This window comes from Myotis nattereri, assembly GCF_964212035.1.
Source record: "Myotis nattereri genome assembly, chromosome: 17".
Taxonomy (NCBI): domain Eukaryota; kingdom Metazoa; phylum Chordata; class Mammalia; order Chiroptera; family Vespertilionidae; genus Myotis; species Myotis nattereri.
Window position 1 is genome coordinate 34164176 of NC_138092.1, and position 21161 is coordinate 34185336.

General features: G+C 42.2%; 1 protein-coding gene across 1 annotated transcript in view; it reads right to left on the bottom strand.

Annotated features, from left to right (window-relative positions):
• Positions 1–16612, bottom strand: part of CYP7B1 (cytochrome P450 family 7 subfamily B member 1) — a 152623-nt gene extending 136011 nt beyond the window's left edge. The window contains exon 1 of the mRNA XM_081111402.1: positions 16284–16612. Within this exon, the coding sequence (XP_080967528.1) occupies positions 16284–16396 (113 nt within the window). The 5' untranslated portion in view covers positions 16397–16612. The remainder of the gene's footprint in view (positions 1–16283) is intronic.
• Between the last annotated feature and the right edge of the window lie 4549 nt (positions 16613–21161).

Below are 21161 nucleotides of genomic sequence, written 5' to 3' on the forward strand. Positions count from 1 at the left end.
AGGGACATCCCCCAAGGTGGCAGGCGGACATCCCCCAAGGAGTCCAGGACTGTGAGAGAGCGCAGGCTTGGCTGAGGGGCACCCCCCCGCTCCAGTGCACAAATTTCATGCACTGGGCCTCTAGTTAAGTTATAATTGAAGAAAAAATAATGGTAACATATACAATTGCCAAAGACAATAGTACAATAGGGTATCCCATAGACACTGCCCATTCATTATGTCCAACAAAGTGGTCTCATTCTCTGGCCCCAAACCTAACCTTTCTAAACAGTTTCTATCTTGTTGAATGGCCCAGTCACTAAAAGCCTAAGAATCATCTTTATACCTTTTCCCTTTCCTCCATCCATATGCAACCCAATACCAAGTCAAGCAGTTCCTACAACTAAGAATTTCTCAATTCTAGCCCTCCTACCAATAGTTGTTTGGGGGGTTGTTGTTGTTTTCTGTTTGTTTGTTTGTTTGTTTAAGGAGCTTATCTTTATCCTGACTACCTATCACACTATGTAATGAAATTGCTGGATTCGTCATGTATCTCTATAAATTCTGGGTTGAGGATCGAAACCAACTTTCATCTCTGTACATCCAGCAGCCAAAAAGCATGAATATAGTAGACAACCAAAACACACACTTGTTGAATTGGACTGAAAAGAACACGTAATGGATCTGAGAGATGGGAATTTCTTTTGCCTTGGTGACTGTTGGGTACTTTATGTAAATAGTAACAGTTAACATGAGTGGCCTCAATTTCTCCCAGTGCAGGTAACAGACTTAAGGGATCATTTAACTTGACCTATCAGAATTGTGAAAGGCACTAAGTGTGTAAACACTGACAAATATGGGCATTAAGCAATCTTGAATTAATATAGCAGAAAAGTGTGAATATTTGAGGATTGGGACGTATTTACATGTCTTCCTAATGCAGCTATATTCCCCTTGCAGGTAGGAATGGCACCTTATTCTGCTTTCTACACCCCTCAGGGTTTTCAATATTGCAGGAATTCAATAACTATTTACTAAATAGTGCATGCCTACTTTTCTTGAAGGGGATAAGGAATAAAGCCTTTTCAAAACTCATCCATCTGCCTCCAAAACTTCTATCCTCAGAGGTAAAATAAACTGTGGAAGATCTTACCTCAAATGCGTAGCAGAGCTAGTTTTCAACCTCCTTATCTCTCTGGTTCTAGAGCCCTAGTTCTTCACCACCCTGCCATATTGCCACCTGAAGTATTCTGAATAAAGGTAAACATGGATGGCCACCCTCTTCTACATTGCTTTTTGTACCAAGAGCTCCATCTGATTTGTGTTTTGAAATGATCTTGTGGCCTCTGATCTGAGTTCTGGAGGCATGCTTAGATTTCCAAATGTCCTTATCCAATCCCACTCAAACAACTCTTTTCTCTAATTCCCAGAATCAGGGTTATTCTGTCTTCAGGAATGAGCTGTTTCTCATGGCCCCAGACTCTCTCTGGGATTCAGGATCTTGTGATCCTTTTATGTTGGACCCTGAAACTACTCATGTAGCTGACAAGTGGTCCAACAGGAATTTCCAACAACTGGCTTAGCTCTCTGAATCATGTGGAGCCGTGACTCATATTCTTTATCGTCAACTGTGTGTCAGATTTCCCAGCATTTTATGAACCAATAATGACTACAAAGAAAATTGTCCACAGGCTTTATTTTCCACAATGTGATGAGCAATGATTTTACTTAAGGACAGTTCTTTTTAAAATTATTAACGTTTTACTGATTGACTACCTATAATGCATCAGACATTTTTTCTAGGTGCTGAGGATGTAGAGATTAATAAAAAGCAGACTCTGATTCTCATACTAGCTCCTGACATAATGGCCTGGAGCGATGTCTATTGGCTGATTATTATAATACGTGGTGATGTGAATTCTGAGGTGCTGGGGCAGAAGACGGTGAATTCTGTCTGGGAAAGAGCTGGAAAAACTCGTTAGGTGGAGTTTTTACAATGGGTCTACAAAGGTTGAAAGAAAGATATTTCAATGGAATAATCATAATAATAAAAGACTTGCCCTGTTTGAAGATGCATACCTTCTGGATAGTTGAAATATAAATCTTTTGGTGGTGTTAATTTGAGAATGGCAATGTCCTTGTAGAATCATATCATTTCCAAAGTGATTATCTAGTCTGACTTTCTTATTTATAAGAAAACTGAGACTCAGAGAGAGTTAGTGAGAAATGTTATCGTGCCATTTCTCTGTGGGAATCAGTTCCAACATTGCCTTCTTCACAAATATCACAACCCTGTCTGTTTTCCTTTAATAAGGATAAGTGCTCTAAGTTATTTCCTTGACCTGGTTGTAACTGCAGCATTCCAATGGAAACTTGGAAACAGCAGTTGGAAAAAGAGAGCACTCACTGCTATGGACTCCTCCTTTCCTGATCTTAAGGCTTCAGGGACCCTGGGAAAGCAGGCTCTGGATGTAGCCAAACTTCTAGCCATTTTCCAAAGCCATCCTGTGACAGACAGAAACAATGTCCTTGACTGTTGCTTCCTTCCTTTTCCTTTTATAAATATGCGTACTACGGAAGGGGGTGAATTTGAAAATAAATCTATGTATATCATAAATAGCTATAAAACTGTCTCTGTTCAAAATAATTTACAAATGAAGAATGATCCATTTTAAGTTTATTCTAAATTTGTGACACAGGTCATGAGATGTCCTACAAATTTGAGTCATCTTAAAATACTAAAAGGCCCTTTTACCCACTCATATAAGCACAGTGCTTGAGACTCTTAATTTATGTGTTCTTTTTTATAACAGAGTAACAATTTTTTAAAGTCCCAAAATAGACTTTGGTTCTGTTTGGCCAGAATTTATTCTCAAACATGACACTTTTCAGAGTGCAAATGCAGGGTTTCAAAGAGGGTTTGGGTTACCTTAGTCCCACTAAAGCAGATTAAGGAAACTGACATGAATCAGTCACTTTGGCTCCTAAAAAGGAAAGACTAGCCCTTTAAAAATATTACAATTGCCTATAAAGTGGAATGCAATCTGCATATATCTTCCAATGCAGTGTAATTAAGAACATTTTTACCTACTTACTCAATTTTATTAACTTTATATTTGAGGCTAAAATAATTGCTCTATGGTAGCTCTCCAGTGAACAAAGGGAAGGGGAAAGCACACAAATAAAATATGTAGATGCTTCTGGACTAAGACTCTTGCTTGAACAGTGTTGAGATCTATGTTTGTCTCAAGGTAGGAAGTCAGTTGCAAGATAGCAGTATTCCAGCAGAAATCACCAAATGAGGAAGGACATTGCTAAAATGCAGTCTAGTCTAGCAAGACTATTCTATTTTAGATCTATCCTGTAAAAACCAAGTTCAGGTAGGATCATTTTGTTAAACAAAAAATTAGGGTTAAATACAAAAGAAGAAGAATCATTAGTGAAGAGATGAAAAATTAAGACTACATATTTGTCAAGTTGCATGAGTACTATTTACAGAACTATTACCCAGAAATTTCATGACAATAGCATTTACTCTGTTTTATGTAGTAACTAGAGGCCTGGTGCACAAATTCGTGCACGGGTGGGGCCCGGCCAGCCCGCCCCAATTGGGGCTGATCGGGCTGGGCCAGCTGGGGGAGGGGATGTGGGAGGTTGGCCAGCCAGCTCTGCCCCCAGATTGGGATGTTGGGGGTGGGGCCAGCTGACGGAGGGGTGGTGGGCAGTTGGTGGGCCGGCCCCACCCCTTGGTCAAACTCCCGGTCGAAGGGACAATTTGCATATTAGGCTTTTATTATATAGGATTTCTCTCTCGAGTAAAAAATACTCAGTCCTTAGTTAGAAAATTAACTACTGAACCCTGCTCCCCCGAATTTGGTAGACTTAGTTAGTTTAAAACAATATTCAATGTGACACAAATGACCACAGGTGTACTTGAAACCAACAATGAGTAAAATCTGAGTAGCACCGATAAGGCATATTGTAGACCACCTGAAGACCTTTATTCTTGGGGAATAAACAGCCCTGAGTCACACTGTCATTGTGACTTTATCCCGTGGTCCCTAGGAATGCTGTGGGATTTGATTTTCTATACCTTTCTTTTTTTGGTTGATAGCCCACCCGCAGAATCGTTAGAAAAACTGTGTAGTGGCCATGTTATCTACAACCAAGAAACTCCACCCACCTGCAGTAGAGCAGGCTTCATCTCTAAGGCCTCCCTGTATGGTAACTCTGCAGAGTAAATAAGATGGGAAAGTTTTATGTATAAATATGGAGATTTTCCATGTAGAAAGAAAACACTGACTTGGATCAATTCCTTTACTTTAGAAAAAGAAAAATGTTCAAGGATGTTACTTTTGGGTTCCTTCTCTTAAAAAGTAAAAGCCACTTTGATTTCAAAATATGTCCTGTTTTTACAATTGGGGTATTCTGCCATGGACAGTCACAAATGCTATGGCCAAAAGTTTTTACCCTTCTGCAGTTGACGGGTGATTTCATATGTTCTAGGAGTATTTTTATCTTTTGGCATGATGCTCTATACCATATGGTACAACACACTGACAAGCAAAAAGGGTAGAACTAGTTTGAAATCTATACACATATATACACACATATATTTACACATTTACATATTCACACACACATACACTGCATGTACAGTGAAAGAACTTGCATGTATGCCTGCGAAGAAATAAGAGCCAAGTTACACATTCTACACACAGTACTGAGAGTCTCTGTTCACATGAAAAAAGGTCATTCGAAATCCAAAGCAAGATTAAGAGCTCACTGTAGATCTGAGAGCATTCAAGAGACATATCAGGAACCACCGTGCTTTGCTACATCAAGTAATCTTTGAACCGTCTGTAACACTTTCTCACACAATATTTAATGCTGGTTTTCTATGTGCAATAGGAACTGCAGTAATGCCGTGACAGCTTGTATAATACATTTAGAAAGGATTGTTCAAAGGAGAAACACACTAAACTGTCTTTAATGGATTCCTAGAGGGTGACAATATTCTTCCCCTCTGATTCCAGGATGCTTCAACATGGTTTTCCTTTGGAAAACAGTGATTTTAAATCAAACTGTACACGTTTCCAGAAAGATTATGGTGTGACTCTTGGCCTGCTCACTAATCTTTGTTTCAAGAGGCAGAGTCCCCTGGGGGGAAAAAAACATAGAAGAAAAGCTCCCTAACAATGGTTTATTAAATTTGATAAAAGTACAGGCAACAAAAGCAAAAATAAACTAATGAGGTTACATCAAACTAAAAAACTTCCGCACAACAAAGAAAACTATCAACAAAATGAAAAGGCAATTTATGAAATGGGAGAAAATATCTACAAACCATATGCTGATAAAGCATTAATACCCCAAATCTATAGGGAACTCCTACAACTCAACAGTAAAAAAAACAAATAACCCAATTTAAAAAATGGGCAAAAGAAGTGAATAGACAATTTTCAAAAAAAAAAAGACATAAATTAGCCAACAGGTATATGAAAAGCTGTGCAATGTCACGAATCATCAGGGAAATGCAAACCAAAACCACAACAAGATATCACCTCTCATCTGTCAGGATGGGCATTATACAAAAATAAAATAAGTGTTGGTGAGGATGTGGAGAAAATGGAATGCTTGTGCACTATTGGTGGGAATGTACGTTGGCACAATCATTATGGAAAACATTAAGGAAGTTCCTCAGAAAATTAAAAATAGAACTACCATATGATCCAGCAACTCCACTTCTGGGCATAAAATCCAAAAAATTTGAAATAAGGACCTCAAAGAGATTATCTGCATTCTCCTGTTCATTAAAGCATTATTCAGAATAGCTAAGACATGTGGAAGCAACTAAAATGTCCATCAATGTAGAAATGGATTTTTAAAAAGTGTTACGTATATTCAATGGAATATTACTCAACTTTAAAAAGGAAATCTCACTATTTGTGACAATATGAATGAACCTGGAAGACAATATGCTGAGTAAACTAAGCCAGACACAAGAGGTTAAATACTACATGATACCACTTACATGAAAAATCTAACTAAAATAATCAAACTCAGAAAAAAATATAAAATAGTGGTTAACAGGAACTAGGGGGAGAGTGAAACAGAGAGATATTCATCAAAGGCTACAACGTTTCAGTTATAGAAGATAAACAAATCCCAGATACCTGCTGTACAGCATAGTACCTATAGTAATACTGTATTGCATATTTAAAAATTTGCTAAGAGGGTTAATATTATATTAAGTATTCATCGTCATAATCATCATGAATAAAGAAGATGGGAGGAAAGTTTTGCAGGTGATAGATATCGTTGGGGTATAGATTTTGGTGACGGTTTCACTGACGTATACTTATCTCCAGACTCATTGTATATATTAAATATGTATGTCAAAAAGGAGGCTATTTTCCACTGTATCTGAATAAAAGGGGTACACAATAACCTCAAATCCTCTGCTGAGCCATTAAGTGAGTGGGCACAGAAGCCAGTAAATGGGATAGAGAAAAAGAGGTATTTTCTCACATTTAGTCCATTAACTATGATTTTCATACAACCTAGTGTCAGAGGGAGATGGCAGACAATTCGTGCCTGCTTTTTTCAGGCAATGTATCCTTTTAAAGTCCAAATGTATATAGTCATATAGTCATAACTTGGTTCAATTTCTACCAGAAATGCTTAAAAGTTGTATTAGATCTTAAGACTTTTATTTTTAGTAACAAGTAAGTGCAAATGTCAGAACATTATATTGAGAAAATTAAAAAAGAAAAAAAAAGAAAAAAAAACAGTATTAAATGTTTGGACTTCAAGTTAAACACTACATTTGAACCCTAACTGCATTATATTCCAGTTTTATGATTTTTGAGAACATTATTTAAATAAGACTTACCTTTTATCTCTATAAAATTAGGAAAGTTGTTATGAAGGAGGAGTCAATAAATTCCATGTAATATTGATATAAAGTACTTGCCTCTATGTCTAGTAGGCACATAAGAAGTGCTCAGAAATGTTGGCTGTCATTATTATAACAAGTCAAAAACAATTTTATGCTAGTATTGACTCAATACACAAAAATATATAAAAGAGTCCAGAATGTTGGAGTAGCTAAACCTAAAGTGGTAACTGTCCATCTTCCAAAGATGTTAACCCCTCCACGTCCTGCCCCAAAAAGACAGCACCGCTGAAACACTATATCAGGACACTAAATTCTCACTGGATATGGCTGAACAATAAGCCACTTGTCTTCCTGGGATAAAGTAGTTTGGGTGTTCATAGTTCTAAAACAAAGCAATGCTTTCACCAAGGCAACTTTGATTTTCAAACAGAAAACCTGATCTCTTTAATATTTATGAGAAATCATCCTACCGTTACTTGTTGAAATGTGTAAAGATCAAAATGTGTGTGATTCTATGCGATTAACCCAAACCAGGCTGAGCCCTTGCACAAAGGAGCTCACCTGTTAAACACAGCAACGCCCACCTACACCAGGGAGGGGAATCATAAGCACAGTTATACAAATCCAGTATTTAGACCCGAAAGTTAACAATATGTATTTTTAAACTCTGAGTTTTCAGAAGCAGGAATTTTAGGAATTGACTGCACTCCAACTGCTATGTTTTTCATGAGGTTTACAATAAAGAATAATTGTTGCACCAATATGTTCTCCATTTTAAATATTCATAATAGGTGAGCACTTGCTTATAAAATCTTTACTTTTTGATGAAAGCAGCAGAAAACTTGATTTGGGTGACATCTGATTTATCCTTTTTATTTGAAGTTTGAACATTTTGCTATCGATATCTGCAACTCTACAATATCATATTGTAAATAGATAACAATTACTGCACCAAGCAGTTAACTCATCCATTCATCCTTCTCTCTTATAACAAATATTCACTGGGACCTACTCAGTGTCTAGTGATTATGCTAGGTGCTAAAACTAAAGGAAAGCTTCTAAAGTCCCCTCTTCATTGCTACCAACTATTTAGGATAAAGTTATGAAGAGAAATGACAAAGGATGTAAATCCTGTTATGGTTGCACCTTTATTAAAATTTCTATTAATTTTTGTATTACCCAATTACAGACTTAATTAATGCTTTCTACTTTCCTAGGAGGAAAAAAGATCCTATCCCAAATACCCCTGTGTTGAAAAAAATGCCAAAGCCATAAAAATGAGCACTGCAGCTATAAAAATGCATGATATAATAGATGTCACCTTCTCTCATTCAGCAAGGTACTTTCTATAATTTTGTCCTTTGCCTTTCACAGAACAGTAACTTGAAGTCATTTCAGTGGGGTTTTACTTTGGATAAAGTACAAAAATATTCTCCTACAAGAAACTGTTAATCTTTCCTCTCTAGCTGATGGTTCTTTCTGCTCTACTATTTTTGGGGAAATCAGTGAAGTACAGCATCCCATTTCCCTAGATCTCTTCAAATCTTAGACTCTGGAAATATGAGAGGGACCATTTTGTAAAGTATATGATGGTCTAACCCAGAGGTTCTCACCCTGTGGGTCGCGACCCCTTTGGCGGTCGAACGACCCTTTCGTAGGTGTCGCCCAAGACCATCCTGCATATCAGATATTTACATTACGATTCATAACAGTAGCAACATTACAGTTATGAAGTAGTAACGAAAATAATTTTATGGTTGGGTCACAACATGAGGAACTGCATTTAAAGGGCCACACAGTTGAGAACCACTGGTCTAACCACTAGGTTGAACATCTGAAACAAATGCAAAATAATTTTGAAAGTCAACTGTAATTGAAAAATAATAATAATTTTTTAATCCAGAGAGTCATCCTCAGCTCTTGCTCCAGGCCATGGACAGTGGGAAGGAGGAATGCACCAAGACTGGAAAATAAAAAGTTTCCTGACCAAATCGCATCTGGATCACAAGACCTATAGACTATGTCTTCTTTTCCTAACGATTCATGGAGTTATTAGCTACATCACAACCGTTCAAAACTTACTCATGAATTGAGGGATAAGAAAGAGAGACACTGATGCATAGCTCATGATAATCTGTGAAGCTTGGGACCAAAAACTCTCAAATTATTATATATTGACAGAGTGATGAAGGCACTGAGTATTTAGAAATATTTACTCTCCATCCTGCTTGTCATGGGCAATCAGAAAAGTCATCTAAGTCGGTCTTTCCCACTCTTCGCCTCTTCTTACAAGAGGCAGTATAGTATAATACAAAGAGAATGGGGGATATAGGCACTGTGTTAGCTTTTTATGGCCTCTATAACAAATTACCACAAGTGTGTGGCTTACCCAATACAAATTTATTATCTTCCTAGAGGCCCGGTGCACAAAAATTTGTGCACTCGGGGGTAGGGGGGTCCCTCAGTCCGGCCTGTGCCCTCTCGCAGTCTGGGACCCCTCAGGAGATAACGACCTGCTGGCTTAGGCCCGCTCCCAGGTAGTAGAGGGCAGGCCCAATCCCTAGGTGCAGCCCCTGGTCGGGCTCAGAGCAGGGCCGACTGGGGAGTTGGGGCGCCACCCCCTGTCATGCAAAGAGCAGGGCGGATTGGGAGGTTGCGATGCCACCCTCAGTCACGCTCAGGGTAGGGCCGATGGGGGGTTGGGGCACCCCCCACCCCCGTCACACTCAAGGCAGGGTCGATGGGGAGGTTGCGGCGCCACCCCCTGTCACGCACAGAGCAGGGCCGATCAGGGGGTTGGGACACTGCCCCCTGTCACGCACAGAGCAGGGCCCATCAGGGGGTTGGGTCTCCGTACCCTGTCATGCACAGAGCAGGGCCCATCAGGGGGTTGGGGTGCCTTCCCCTGTCACATACAGAGCAGGGTGGATAGGGAGGTTGTGGCCCCGCCCCCTGTCACACACAGAGCTGCAGGGCGATCAGGGGGTTTGGGCGCTGCCCCCTGTCACACTGATCCCGGTGCCTGGAGGCCTCTCGGCTCCGCTGATCCCGGTGCTAGGAGGCATATTACCCTTTTACTATATAGGATAGAGGCCTGGTGCCCGGGTGGGGGCTGGCTGGTTTGCCCTGAAGGGTGTCCTGGATCAGGGTGGGGGTCCCCACTGGGGTGCCTGGCCAGTCTGGGTGAGGGGCTGAGGGCTGTTTTCAGGCTGGCAGGTGACTGAAGCTCCCAACTGCTCCTTTTTTTCTTTTTTTTTTTTCTTTTTTATTGTGGGCCAGCTTTAGCTTTGAGGCTTGGCTCCAGCTCTTCGGCCTCTGCTGCTGAAAGCAGGTTTCTGGCCTTTGTTTACCTTCTGTATTTGAAACAGTGTTGCGATCCTGCTGGCTGAAGCCCGGCGGACTAAAGCAGGTTTCTGGGGTTTTGTTTAGCTTCTATATTTGTAACATAGTTGCTTAGAGTTGCAGCTCAGAGGCCTGTAGCGGCAGGCGGGTAACGTTGGAGTCCTCCATCACTGAAGCAAACAAGCCTCATGTTCACTTCAAGCTGCCTGGCTGCCGGCCGCCATGTTGGCTGGCAGTTAATTTGCATATCTTGCTGATTAGCCAATGGGAAGGGTAGCGGTCGTACGCCAATTGCCATGTTTCTCTTTTATTAGATAGGATGGTTCTGTAGGCCAGAAGTCCAAAATCAGTCTCCCTGGGCTAAAATCAAATACTTAATGTTCACAGGGCTAGGTTCCTTTCTGGAGGCTCTAGAAGGAAATTTTTTTCTTGTCTTTCCAGCTTCAAGAGGCTGACCATTGTTTGGCTTTTGGACTCTTTAATCCCTCCCCAAAGCCTGTAATGGTTGACTGACCCCCTCTCCTGTCCTCTACAGATACTACAGATAGCTTCTTGGTATTAAGTCACAGGTTTGGGTATTAAGGTGTGAACAGCTGCAGGATGAAGGGAGCTTTATTCTACCACAGCTACAATGGACCTAGAATAAAAAACTATTCTACTCCCAAGAACTCTGCAACCTGAGGTAAATTAGGCAATCTCTTATTGTGTTAGTCTCTTCTGAAAAACAGCTTAATAATAACTATCTCAACAACCACAATAAAGATTAAATGAGATTATATATGCAAAACATCTAAGCACCTGAGCCTGGTATAAAGTAGGGCCTGGAGGTTGTAGATTGTGATAAGGAAAACATTCTGAGATATCCTTAATTAAATTACAGCAGCCCAGAGGATGGAAGGAAGAAGAAGCAGCTAATCAGTTAACACCTACAGGGCAACACCAACAAAAGACTGCTCACAGTCCTGAGTATATGATGAAACTTTAACTTCCTGGTGGTTACTACAGAGATTGTCTACAAGAGAAAGGCCAGGTGCCACCCACCCCAGGAACCTCTGCTTCTTGCTTTCCCATGAGCTTTCTAGACTGTTGCCCACAACCAATCCAAAGAGCAAACACATCTTCCTTCTGGATTGTGCCCCTGTCTTAGAATTGCCCTCACTTCACCTTATTCTGCCCACCTTATCAGTAGCCAATGTAAATTCTTTCAAAACAACTTTCATCCTTCTTCCCCCAAACTTGACCTGTGATAGAGCGCCATCAACTCCAGGATGGCGGCCATGCTGCCCTCTCCACCTAACCATGCTGCTGGTGGGTTAGAGTCACACCCCTGAACCTGCTCCTTTAGGGTCCAATGAATCCTGCCTTTTATTTATTTTCTCAGTATCCCCAGGCTATATCAACTCCCATCCATCAGGGACCCCAGAGCTAACCATCATACATTAAATATGAGAGAAAGAACTCTTCATATTCATAAAGAAGCCTGTAATATAAATGTTTGTGTTTTACCAATTAAAATCTTACCTAGTAACTCCTAGGTGAACCGTATTTCAAGGCTGCATCTTGCAGCATTTGTTTCTACAGCCACCGGTCTTCTGGCACTTAGAGTCTGAACTACAGAATTAACCATGAATATGACTGTAGAGATTATGTTCTGGTCCCTGTTTCTCCAAGTCTGCAATAAACCCTGTCTTTTAAAAAGGCTTTCAGCTTACATTAAGTATTTCTGTCTTATAATTTTGATCTCTTATCTTCCTCTCGAAAGTCAACATCATCGTGGGGGGAGCTGGATTTTGGATCTAGGTCCATTTTGGCTTCTAGCCATGCCTGTCTTACACTACACTGCCTTCTACAAGAAGGTTTTGTTGGGAAACACTGAGCAAACAATGTCTTTACATACACTATTGGCCCTGTATTACTAAAGTAAGCACTCCAAGATTTTATTCTGATGGAGGTAAGAGATTCAGGCTGATCCAGCACAAATTCTGAATTGATTTCTCTTATGCAAATATTTGATAATTATAAAGGGAAAACCAGGATTTATCAGCCGAATATGATTACAGTATTGACCAATCCTCCATGCTGATGATATTAGCAGTTCTGACCATCTCATGAAGCATTAAATGGTCATTTTAAATGACCCACAAAATAAACAGCCAAGTGTTTGTTTTTCAGAGCTTCCATGTTCCCAGAACAACACAACAAGAATGTTCTGGATGTTCGAGAACTTTTTTTTTTCCAAGTTACAAAACAACACATTGAAGCAAGTCTGAAATCTGTCTCAAATGGTAACAAGACCAATCCAAACTCTGCAGCTTAATAAGGAGAAGTATGCAGTAACTGCTTAGCCCTTCAATCAAGAACCGCAGATGTGCCTTGATTAGACTCTCCCTATCGCCTCCTATGTAAAAACACAAAAGTCCACCTGTTAAATTCAGCATACCCTTTAGTAGGAAACGACTTGGCTTTCAGCTGCACACATCCTTTTCCTAATGGGGGTATGAGAAGAGAGGACCAAAGGAAAAAGACCCAGTAATGATGGCAACCTAGCTCTTCTCATTCCCTAGGCCCGTGGTTGGCAAACTGCGGCTCGCGAGCCACATGCGGCTCTTTGGCCCCTTGAGTGTGGCTCTTCCTAAGCCTTAGGAGTACCCTAATTAAGATAATAACAATGTACCTTCCTATATAGTTTAAGTTTAAAAAACTTGGCTCTCAGAAGAAATTTCAATCGTTGTACTGTTGATATTTGGCTCTGTTGACTAATGAGTTTGCGGACCACTGCTCTAGGCCGTAGTAACAATGTGAGGAACCTGGAGCACCAGGGGTCACGTCTGAGAGTACTTAAGTAATTATAAGGAGAAAATAACAAATTTATGTGATACAGTGATGTCAACAAATCAGCGTTTCAAAACAACTCGTTATCAACATAACCCTGACATCTTACAATTAAAAAAAAAAATCAATGAATTTTTACTTTGATTAAAATTATCTTAACAGCATTTAAATCTTATTTCTTACCTATTACAGCATTTTGGGGGTGTGGAGTTATATATGTTGGGGGAACAAGATGAAAGAGGAAAGGAAACCAGAAACTAGAAGGGTCTCTGGGAAGTGCCAAAGAAACCTGATCAAGCAACTGTCTTTTTTTTTGTCTTTATTGTTGAAAGTATTACCGATGCTCCTTTTTATTCCCCTATTGACCCCCTTCACCCCGCACCCACCCCTCCCAAGCCCAACTGTCTCCTAAGTGACTTCACACTTTACAAAATGTCTTCACATTTCTCATGCACTTCGCTTCTCACGTCTGCTTTGTGAGGTAGCTGTTATTGCCATTTTCTAGTTAAGGAAGATGACTCAGATAGGTCATCTTCCTTAACTAGATAGTCAAACTGGTCAGCGGTCACAGAGTTCCCGGACCCTTTGAATCTCCTGCTGAGGTAGCCTGGAAAATGTCATTTGGTGAGCCATCCTCTTCAGGGCTCAATCTTTGAGGTCTTTGTCTAGTTAAAGACTTTGTTCATCTAGCACAAGTTCAGTTGTGTTCTCAAAATCTAGAGTTTTCTCTTACAGCCTCAGAAGGGTTTGAGGCCTGCTGACACCCTGATATCAGCCCGGTAGGACTCTGACCTCCAGAACTGTGAGAGAGTCTGTGTTGTTTTACACCACTAAACTTGTGGCTATTTGTTACACCAGCAATAGGAAACCCATACAGATTTTGGTACCTGGAATACCTTAAAATGTAGAAGTGGCTTGGGAATTCGGCAATGAGCAGATGCTGTGAGAATTCTGAGGACAATAGGAAAAACCTAGATTGCCTTGAACAGATGTAAGTACAAATATGAATGTTAACAACTGAGGACTCGGAAGTGATGAGTATGTAAAGAACAGATATATCATCTTAAAGAATACCTACCTTGTCATAAATAGACTGTAAGTAGAAATATTAACATTAAAGGCACTTCTGATAAGGGCCCAGATGAAATGAGGAGCATGTTATTGGAAACTGGAAAAAAAAAATCCCTGTCATATAATTGCAGAAAGCTTAGCTGCGTTGTGCCCTGAAGTTAGGTGGAAAGCAACGTTTGTAAACAGTGTGAACTTGGATATTCAGTGTCATTGTTTGGGACCTTCGTGACTTTCGTGGCTGTTGGGATGGGGTGAATATATTTTGCATGTAAGATGGACATAACAAATCTTTGGAGGTTGGTGGACGTACTGTAGTAGGAAGACTATCCCTTAAAGATGCCTAAGTCTTAATCCTCAATATGCAATGAATCCTCAATATGCAAATCAACCAAACAGCAGAACAACCTGTCACTATGATGCACACTGACTACCAGGGGGCAGACAGTCAATTCAGGAGCTGCCCCCTGAATATGTTACCTTATGTAGCAAAAAGAACTTTGCAGATATGACTATATTAAGGACCTGGAGATGGAAAGATTATCCTAGATTGTATGGATTGGTTCAATGTAATCACACAGGTCCTTATAAGAAAGAGGCAGGAGTGTCAGCATATGAAAAAGAGATTTAAATTCTGGTGGCCTCTAGAAACTGGAAAAGGCAAAACCCACCAAAAGGAATGTAGCCCTATCAAGATAACCAGAAATGTATCTGCACACCACAACAAAACCCAACACTTTTCAGGGAAGGATAGTGAAGTCCACAATCTAGGAAGACAGTGCTTATAACCAATAGAATGGCCACATTAAGTATGAGTGAGGATGTGCAACAACTGGAACTCACATATAGCACTGATGGAAATGTAAAGATAGTACAATTACTTTATTTCCCCAAAACTATTGAGAAGTAACCTAGATCACACACACATATATACTGGTACATATACTAGAGGCCTGGTGCATGAATTCGTGTACTGGGGCGGGGGGTGGGGGGGGGTTCCTCAGCCAGGCCTGCGTCCTCTTGCAGTCTGGGAGCCCTCAGGGGATGTCTGACTGACAGCTTAGGCCTGCTCCCTACTGGCTGTCAGACAAACATCCTTAGCGCTACTTGCCAGCTGTGAGCCCAGCTTTTGACTGAGCGGGACTCCCCCTGTGGGAGTGCACTGACCACCAGGGGGCAGCTCCTGAATTGACTGTCTGCCCCCTGGTAGTCAGTGTGCATCATAGTGACAGGTTGTTCTGCTGTTTGGTTGATTTGCATATTCGCCTTTTATTATATACAATATATAGTTGTGCATGTATAGGTACATATAAGTGTGTGTGTATCTATACTTACACACATACACACACATAATGTGTGTGAATGTGGGTGTGTATGATATCTAATCACAGAGTAGTTATTACTATCCTGTAAAACATACCTGCTTGTTTTTCAAAAGCTATGAAGAACCTGGTAGAAAAGGAAAATAACCTGATAAAAAGGGAAAGTAGAGTGATTTCAAAATGAATGCTTTTATTTTGAACTTCTGATCTACTTTCACATATCAGATCACATAAAGCGACACACTTCTGGGGTTTGTTTTGTTCTAATAAAAATAATAGAGCAAATGCATAAGACTTACACTGTAAACTCATTTAGTACTCACAAAAATCCCAGGAGGAACTATTTTTTTCCCCAGGCGAGGTACAGTGAGGTAAATTGAGGCACAGAGAGGCACCCAGAGTTATTCTTCATACCACGCACTTTCCTAAAACATGCCACTCTGCACGGAATAAAATTTCCCTCCCTAAATGCTCTATGAATTCTAGGCCCTAAAGCTTCAACAGGCTGCGACAAGGCACCAGAGTGTGTCTGGGAGCCATGCGTGACGCATAACGTGCAACACAGCCCAGCGCTTACTACAACCTGCACCAACAGCAAATCCAAATCGGTCCCGACGCTTTCACACGGACGCGTACGTGTAGGAAAGAGTCCTAAAAAGCCTTTGCCATTCCCCAGGATCCCCAAAGACGTCGGCGCCCCCCGTAAGTGCTGACTATCTGCTCCCTAGATCGTGGAGGGGACGGTCTGGGCCACCGGAGTGGCGCGCAGCCCCCGGGGCCCAGGGCGCATGCGTGGCCCGGGCCGCGGGGCCGCGCGGGGAGGTCGCGGGGCCGCCTACCTGGTGCGCCGGCCGCGCAGGCACAGGACCAGGAGCAGCAGGGCCGCGGCCAGGGCCAGGCCCGCGGGGCTGAGGAGCGGCTGCAGCCAGGGCTCCAGCGGGAAGCGGCCCATGCCGGCCGTCACGTCCTCCGCCGTCCGGTGCGCGCGGCCGCGCTGGGTGAGCTGCTCCGTCTCTCCGAGCGGCGCGGCGCGGCGGCGGCTCTGCAGCCCGCGTGGTTTCTGGGCTGCGCGCCCTCGCTCCGGCCCGAGCGGCTGTCCGCCCTCGGCGCTGCCCGGAATGTCACGGCGGGGCCCCCGGAGCCTGGGTCCTAAAGTTCCCGACTCCCCTCCCCCGGCGCAACCCCCACCCACGCGCGCCGCCCTGCTCCCAGCCCGGCTCCTGGAAAACGGGGCGGGAAGAGGAGCCAGCGAGGGGGAAGGGGTAGGGATTTCCCGTGAGCCAGCCTCGTAAGGCCCGGAGGGGGAGGGGGGAGAGGGGAGGGGGGTGGCGGGAGGGTTCCGAGTTGGGAGTGAGTGTGGCGTGGGTTCCCAGTCCCATAGCCCGCACCCCTCGGGAGGGACCCTACCTGCCCCTGAAGAGGGTGGGACTGCGCCCGCGGCGCTCTGGCCCCACTTAGGGTGACCCCGGAGCCCGGCAGGCAGAGACCTGCAGAGTGCGTGGCCCGCGCCTGCCTGGTCACCCTGCACATCCTATTTGTTTACCTTGAGAGCCTACTGTGTGCTCGGAGACCGGGAATATGGGGACCAGGAATAAGACATAGAAGCCCCGAGGATGCACACAGTCCAGGAAGAAAGAAGACAGAAGCGACCAGCTTACTGCAGAACAATCCTAAGGGCCAGAACAGAAGTGGTGCAAACCCCACAGGTTGTACTCAGAAAGAATAAGGGAGACGCTTTTAAAATAAGGGAGAAACTTTCCCTGCCGTTTCACACATGTTTATTCACTCTCCACTCCACACTGGTGATGTAATTTTTAGCGTCGTTTTAGAGAACATATAACGAGACTTAGGTTAAGTGACTTACCCCGGTGAGTTGATAAATAAAAAAAAAATAATAACCATTCTAACCAAGGCTATTCTAGACAGCCATGTGTTTTGTTTTGTTTTTCCTTTGTGCAACATTTTATTTCAAGGGTTCTCGAAACTATTACCACTTCAGAAATGTCCTCCATACCTTTGACCTTTCCAGCCCTCCTCTCCCTTGCCACCTTCCTATAACAGAGACCTATTCTGTTTTGACCGTTCAAAATGCTCAATGGCTGCCTTTGTGATAAAGTCATAAATCTTCACCCTGCAATGAGAAGCACTCCACAATTTCTCTTTAGGGTACAACTCCCATGGCTAGTACAGTTCCATATACACTAAAGCCTGAGCCAATATGTCCCTCACAATCAGCCCTTTCACGACTTACTATATTCATCCTGCCTGGAAATTTTTCCTCTCTTCTCTGAATACTAAAATTCTAGCTACCTCTCAAGGCCCAGCTCAAATCCCCTTTCCTTCTAGAAATGACCGCTAACTCTACTCTGGTAATTGATCTCTTTCTCCTCCATACTTTTAACACTGTCTCTACTTTTCACCCCATCAAATTGTCCCACTATATCTGAGTTTACTTCAGTCTGTCTTTCCTGCTGTAGCAGGTGGGAACCGTCTCTTAGACAACCATGTCTGCACCCACTCTCTATCCCCAACTCCCTCATCCCATATCCTCAAAGAACATAGTTGGAAGGACTTTGCCTCTGCCTGGCTCTTACTTAGTCTGTGCTCCAGAACGGAATTACTGCTGTGTTGCTGTTCTTGGCCTTAAAGCTGTGAAGGGCTGAGCCAGCACTGGAACCCGAATGTTTATAAGTATCTTCATCTCTGACTTAGTCCAGGGTCCTTCTACAGCCTCTCCTTCCTCCTGCTGTAGATTCAGTTTTCCAGGAAATATGATAAAGTGCAGTGAGCAAATTGGTTCCCATCACTGCTTGGCCAGCAGAGCTCATTTGCAGGATGTTGTGCATGCTGTGCATTTCTGTAACCGCGGCAGCAAGTCCCTCTTGCTGATTTTCACACGAAGCCTCAACTTCCATAACTTTATTTTCCATTTGATCACTTGTTTGAAAATACAGGTAAAAATATCAAGCATTGATCAATTTTTGGATCATTTACTAAGTACTAAACATTTTGTTTATTAAGCACCTAGAGACCTGGTGCACAAAAATTTGTGCACTCGGGTGGGTGGGGGGGTCCCTCAACCTGGCCTGTGCCCTCTCGCAGTCTGGGACCCCTCAGGGGATGTCTACCTGCTGGCTTAGGCCTACTCCCCTGGGGCAATCGGGCCTAAGTTGGCAGTCAGACATCCCTCTGGCAGCCCGGGAGCCCTCGGGGGATGTCCACTTGCCAGCAGGGAGCAGGCCTAAGCTGCAGTCAGAAATCCTTAGTGCTGCTGAGGAGGCGGGAGAGGCTCCCACCACAACCACTCTGCTGGCAGCCATCAGCCTGGCTTGTGGCTGAGCAGAGCTCCCCCTGTGGGAGTGCACTGACCACCAGGGGGCATCTCCTGCATTGAGTGTCTGCCCCCTGGTGGTCAGTGTGTGTCATAGTGACCCTAGTGTTAGGGTCAATTTGCATATTACCCTTTTATTATATAGGATAACAGCAAACCCCTGCAGTTAAATACACTGTCCCCTGGAAGTGGAACGAGGAAGATTTGGTTAACAACTGTGTCGCGTATCCCTATGGTATCTGCATAGTACCTTACTTAGAAGATTATAGTATACACTTAATACTTTCTGAATATGTTTTTCATTTCTGTTCAAAGGAGCCTTCATTCTGTAAACTGACCTGGTTGAAATAAAATCTGAAGACATCTTTTGTTCCTCTTTTGCATCATTATATTAAATCCAGTTCAATTTATTTTACCTCATACGCATGCCTTGATCCACATCACTTCTCTGATGGAGATGACTCATTGGCCCTCCATATCTACTTTCTCCTCAGGAATAGCTCTCAATTTTTAGCTAAGAATGCAGCTGTCCATTATAAACACAGATTTCCCAGCCTTCCTTGTAGTTAGATGTGACCATGTGACTGAATTCTAACCAGTAGGCCAAGTATAAGTTATTACTCCAGGAAAGTACCCTTAACAGGAATGGACAGGCCCTTTGCCGCCTTTCCTTTATCCTGCTGCTTAGATTGTGGACTATATGCCTGGAACTCAAGTGGCCCTGTTAGTACATATAAGTATGTCCCAAATACTGCATTTAGTATTATTTTTTTTTACATGAAAGTCAAAATTAACTGGGGATTCTTTCATTTTATTTGCTAACTCTGGCAACTCTAGTAGCTTAATTCCAACACAAGGGTTCATAGGGCATACAGAGCAACTACACAATTCTAACTGCCCAACTGTCCACTTCAGAAACCAGCCACAAATTGTTCCTTCAACATCACGCTCCAGTGTTACTGTCTTGTGTACCTAACTAGACCAGGGCCAACAGCCAGACCCAAGAAAGTCATGGGGTAGCCCTTAGACTCCGAGGTATCCAAATGTGGACATGGATCAGTACAGATAGCAACTGGTCCTACTTCAGACAATACTGACTTTGAGACATATGGAGATAGAGAAATACAAGAAAAAACAGAATTGGAAGCTAAGGGAATGAAGGTAGAGGATGATACACCGGAGTCTCTACAGTGTGAGCTGTGAAATCCAGATGATGGGTCACACTTCACCAGCTCAGGTGACCCTCATTTACCAGCCGGTCGGAGCGGTCAGCCTCTGTCTCTGTTCTCGGCCTGATCAATGATTAGAGCTTGAATTATGGCCCTGCAGTGCCCTCTAGTATTTGCTCTTTTGTTGCTTTCTTCTTACGGTCTTCCTCAGCATCAACAATGTCTTTGACAAACATTAGGGAGAGAAAAGAAGACAGGTCTTTAAAAGAAAATTGTCCTCTCAACAGCTCTCTCATTCTCAAGAAATACCTTCTTCTTGGCACTCCTATGGCTGTGCACTCCCAATTGTACTCTTAATTCTCTGATTGTTTCTTAATCCCCGTAGCCAGTTCTTCCTCTACTTGATCAGTGAATGTCAAAGGGTTTGATCCTAGGTGTTTGACCCCAGGCATATTTTAATTATTGACATTTGATTTAAAAACTGTAATGTTCTTTTCAACTTATTGATGCAATACAATATAAATACTATAGTGACTTAATGCCCACAATCAATCAATTTTTAAAAAACCCATGAATAAGCTCTTCTTTAAACTTTACATTTTATATTTTCTCCTTGAACTCATATTTCCATTTCATTTCTTTCACAGACTTTTATTCTAACATAATATATTTTTATGCTTGAAGATATTTTATTGATAACATTTTATCTTTCTGCTATAAAAATATGTATATAAATTGAAATTTATTTTTTATATTCTTTATGACCAGATGACCTACGTGTTATTTTTCCTTCATCTGGATTAAGTTATCATTACCATTATTATTGGCACATTATTGATCAAAGAAACTTAAATATAGTACAGAAACTGATAAAAAAGTAAAGTTTAATTAGAAATGCACATTTAAATATGTATATGAATGGCTATGCATATGTAACTCTCTTCTCTGACAATGAGAAACTTGGATCCCATCACCCTCAATATATTTACTTATTTGATCCAGCCCATCTACATGTAGACCCTCCCTTCACCACCACCAGCATTGCCCCATCCCCACAATCTCCTCTCACCTATTAACTCTGACACCTGACACATGGCTCGGCTTGCATTTCTACTTCCCCTCTTTGTGTTATTTTGCTGTGGCTCAGCTACTGACTTTTGGACTAAATTATTCTGAAAGGAAATGAGATAGGGAGGGGAAAGAAACGATGTGTTTTT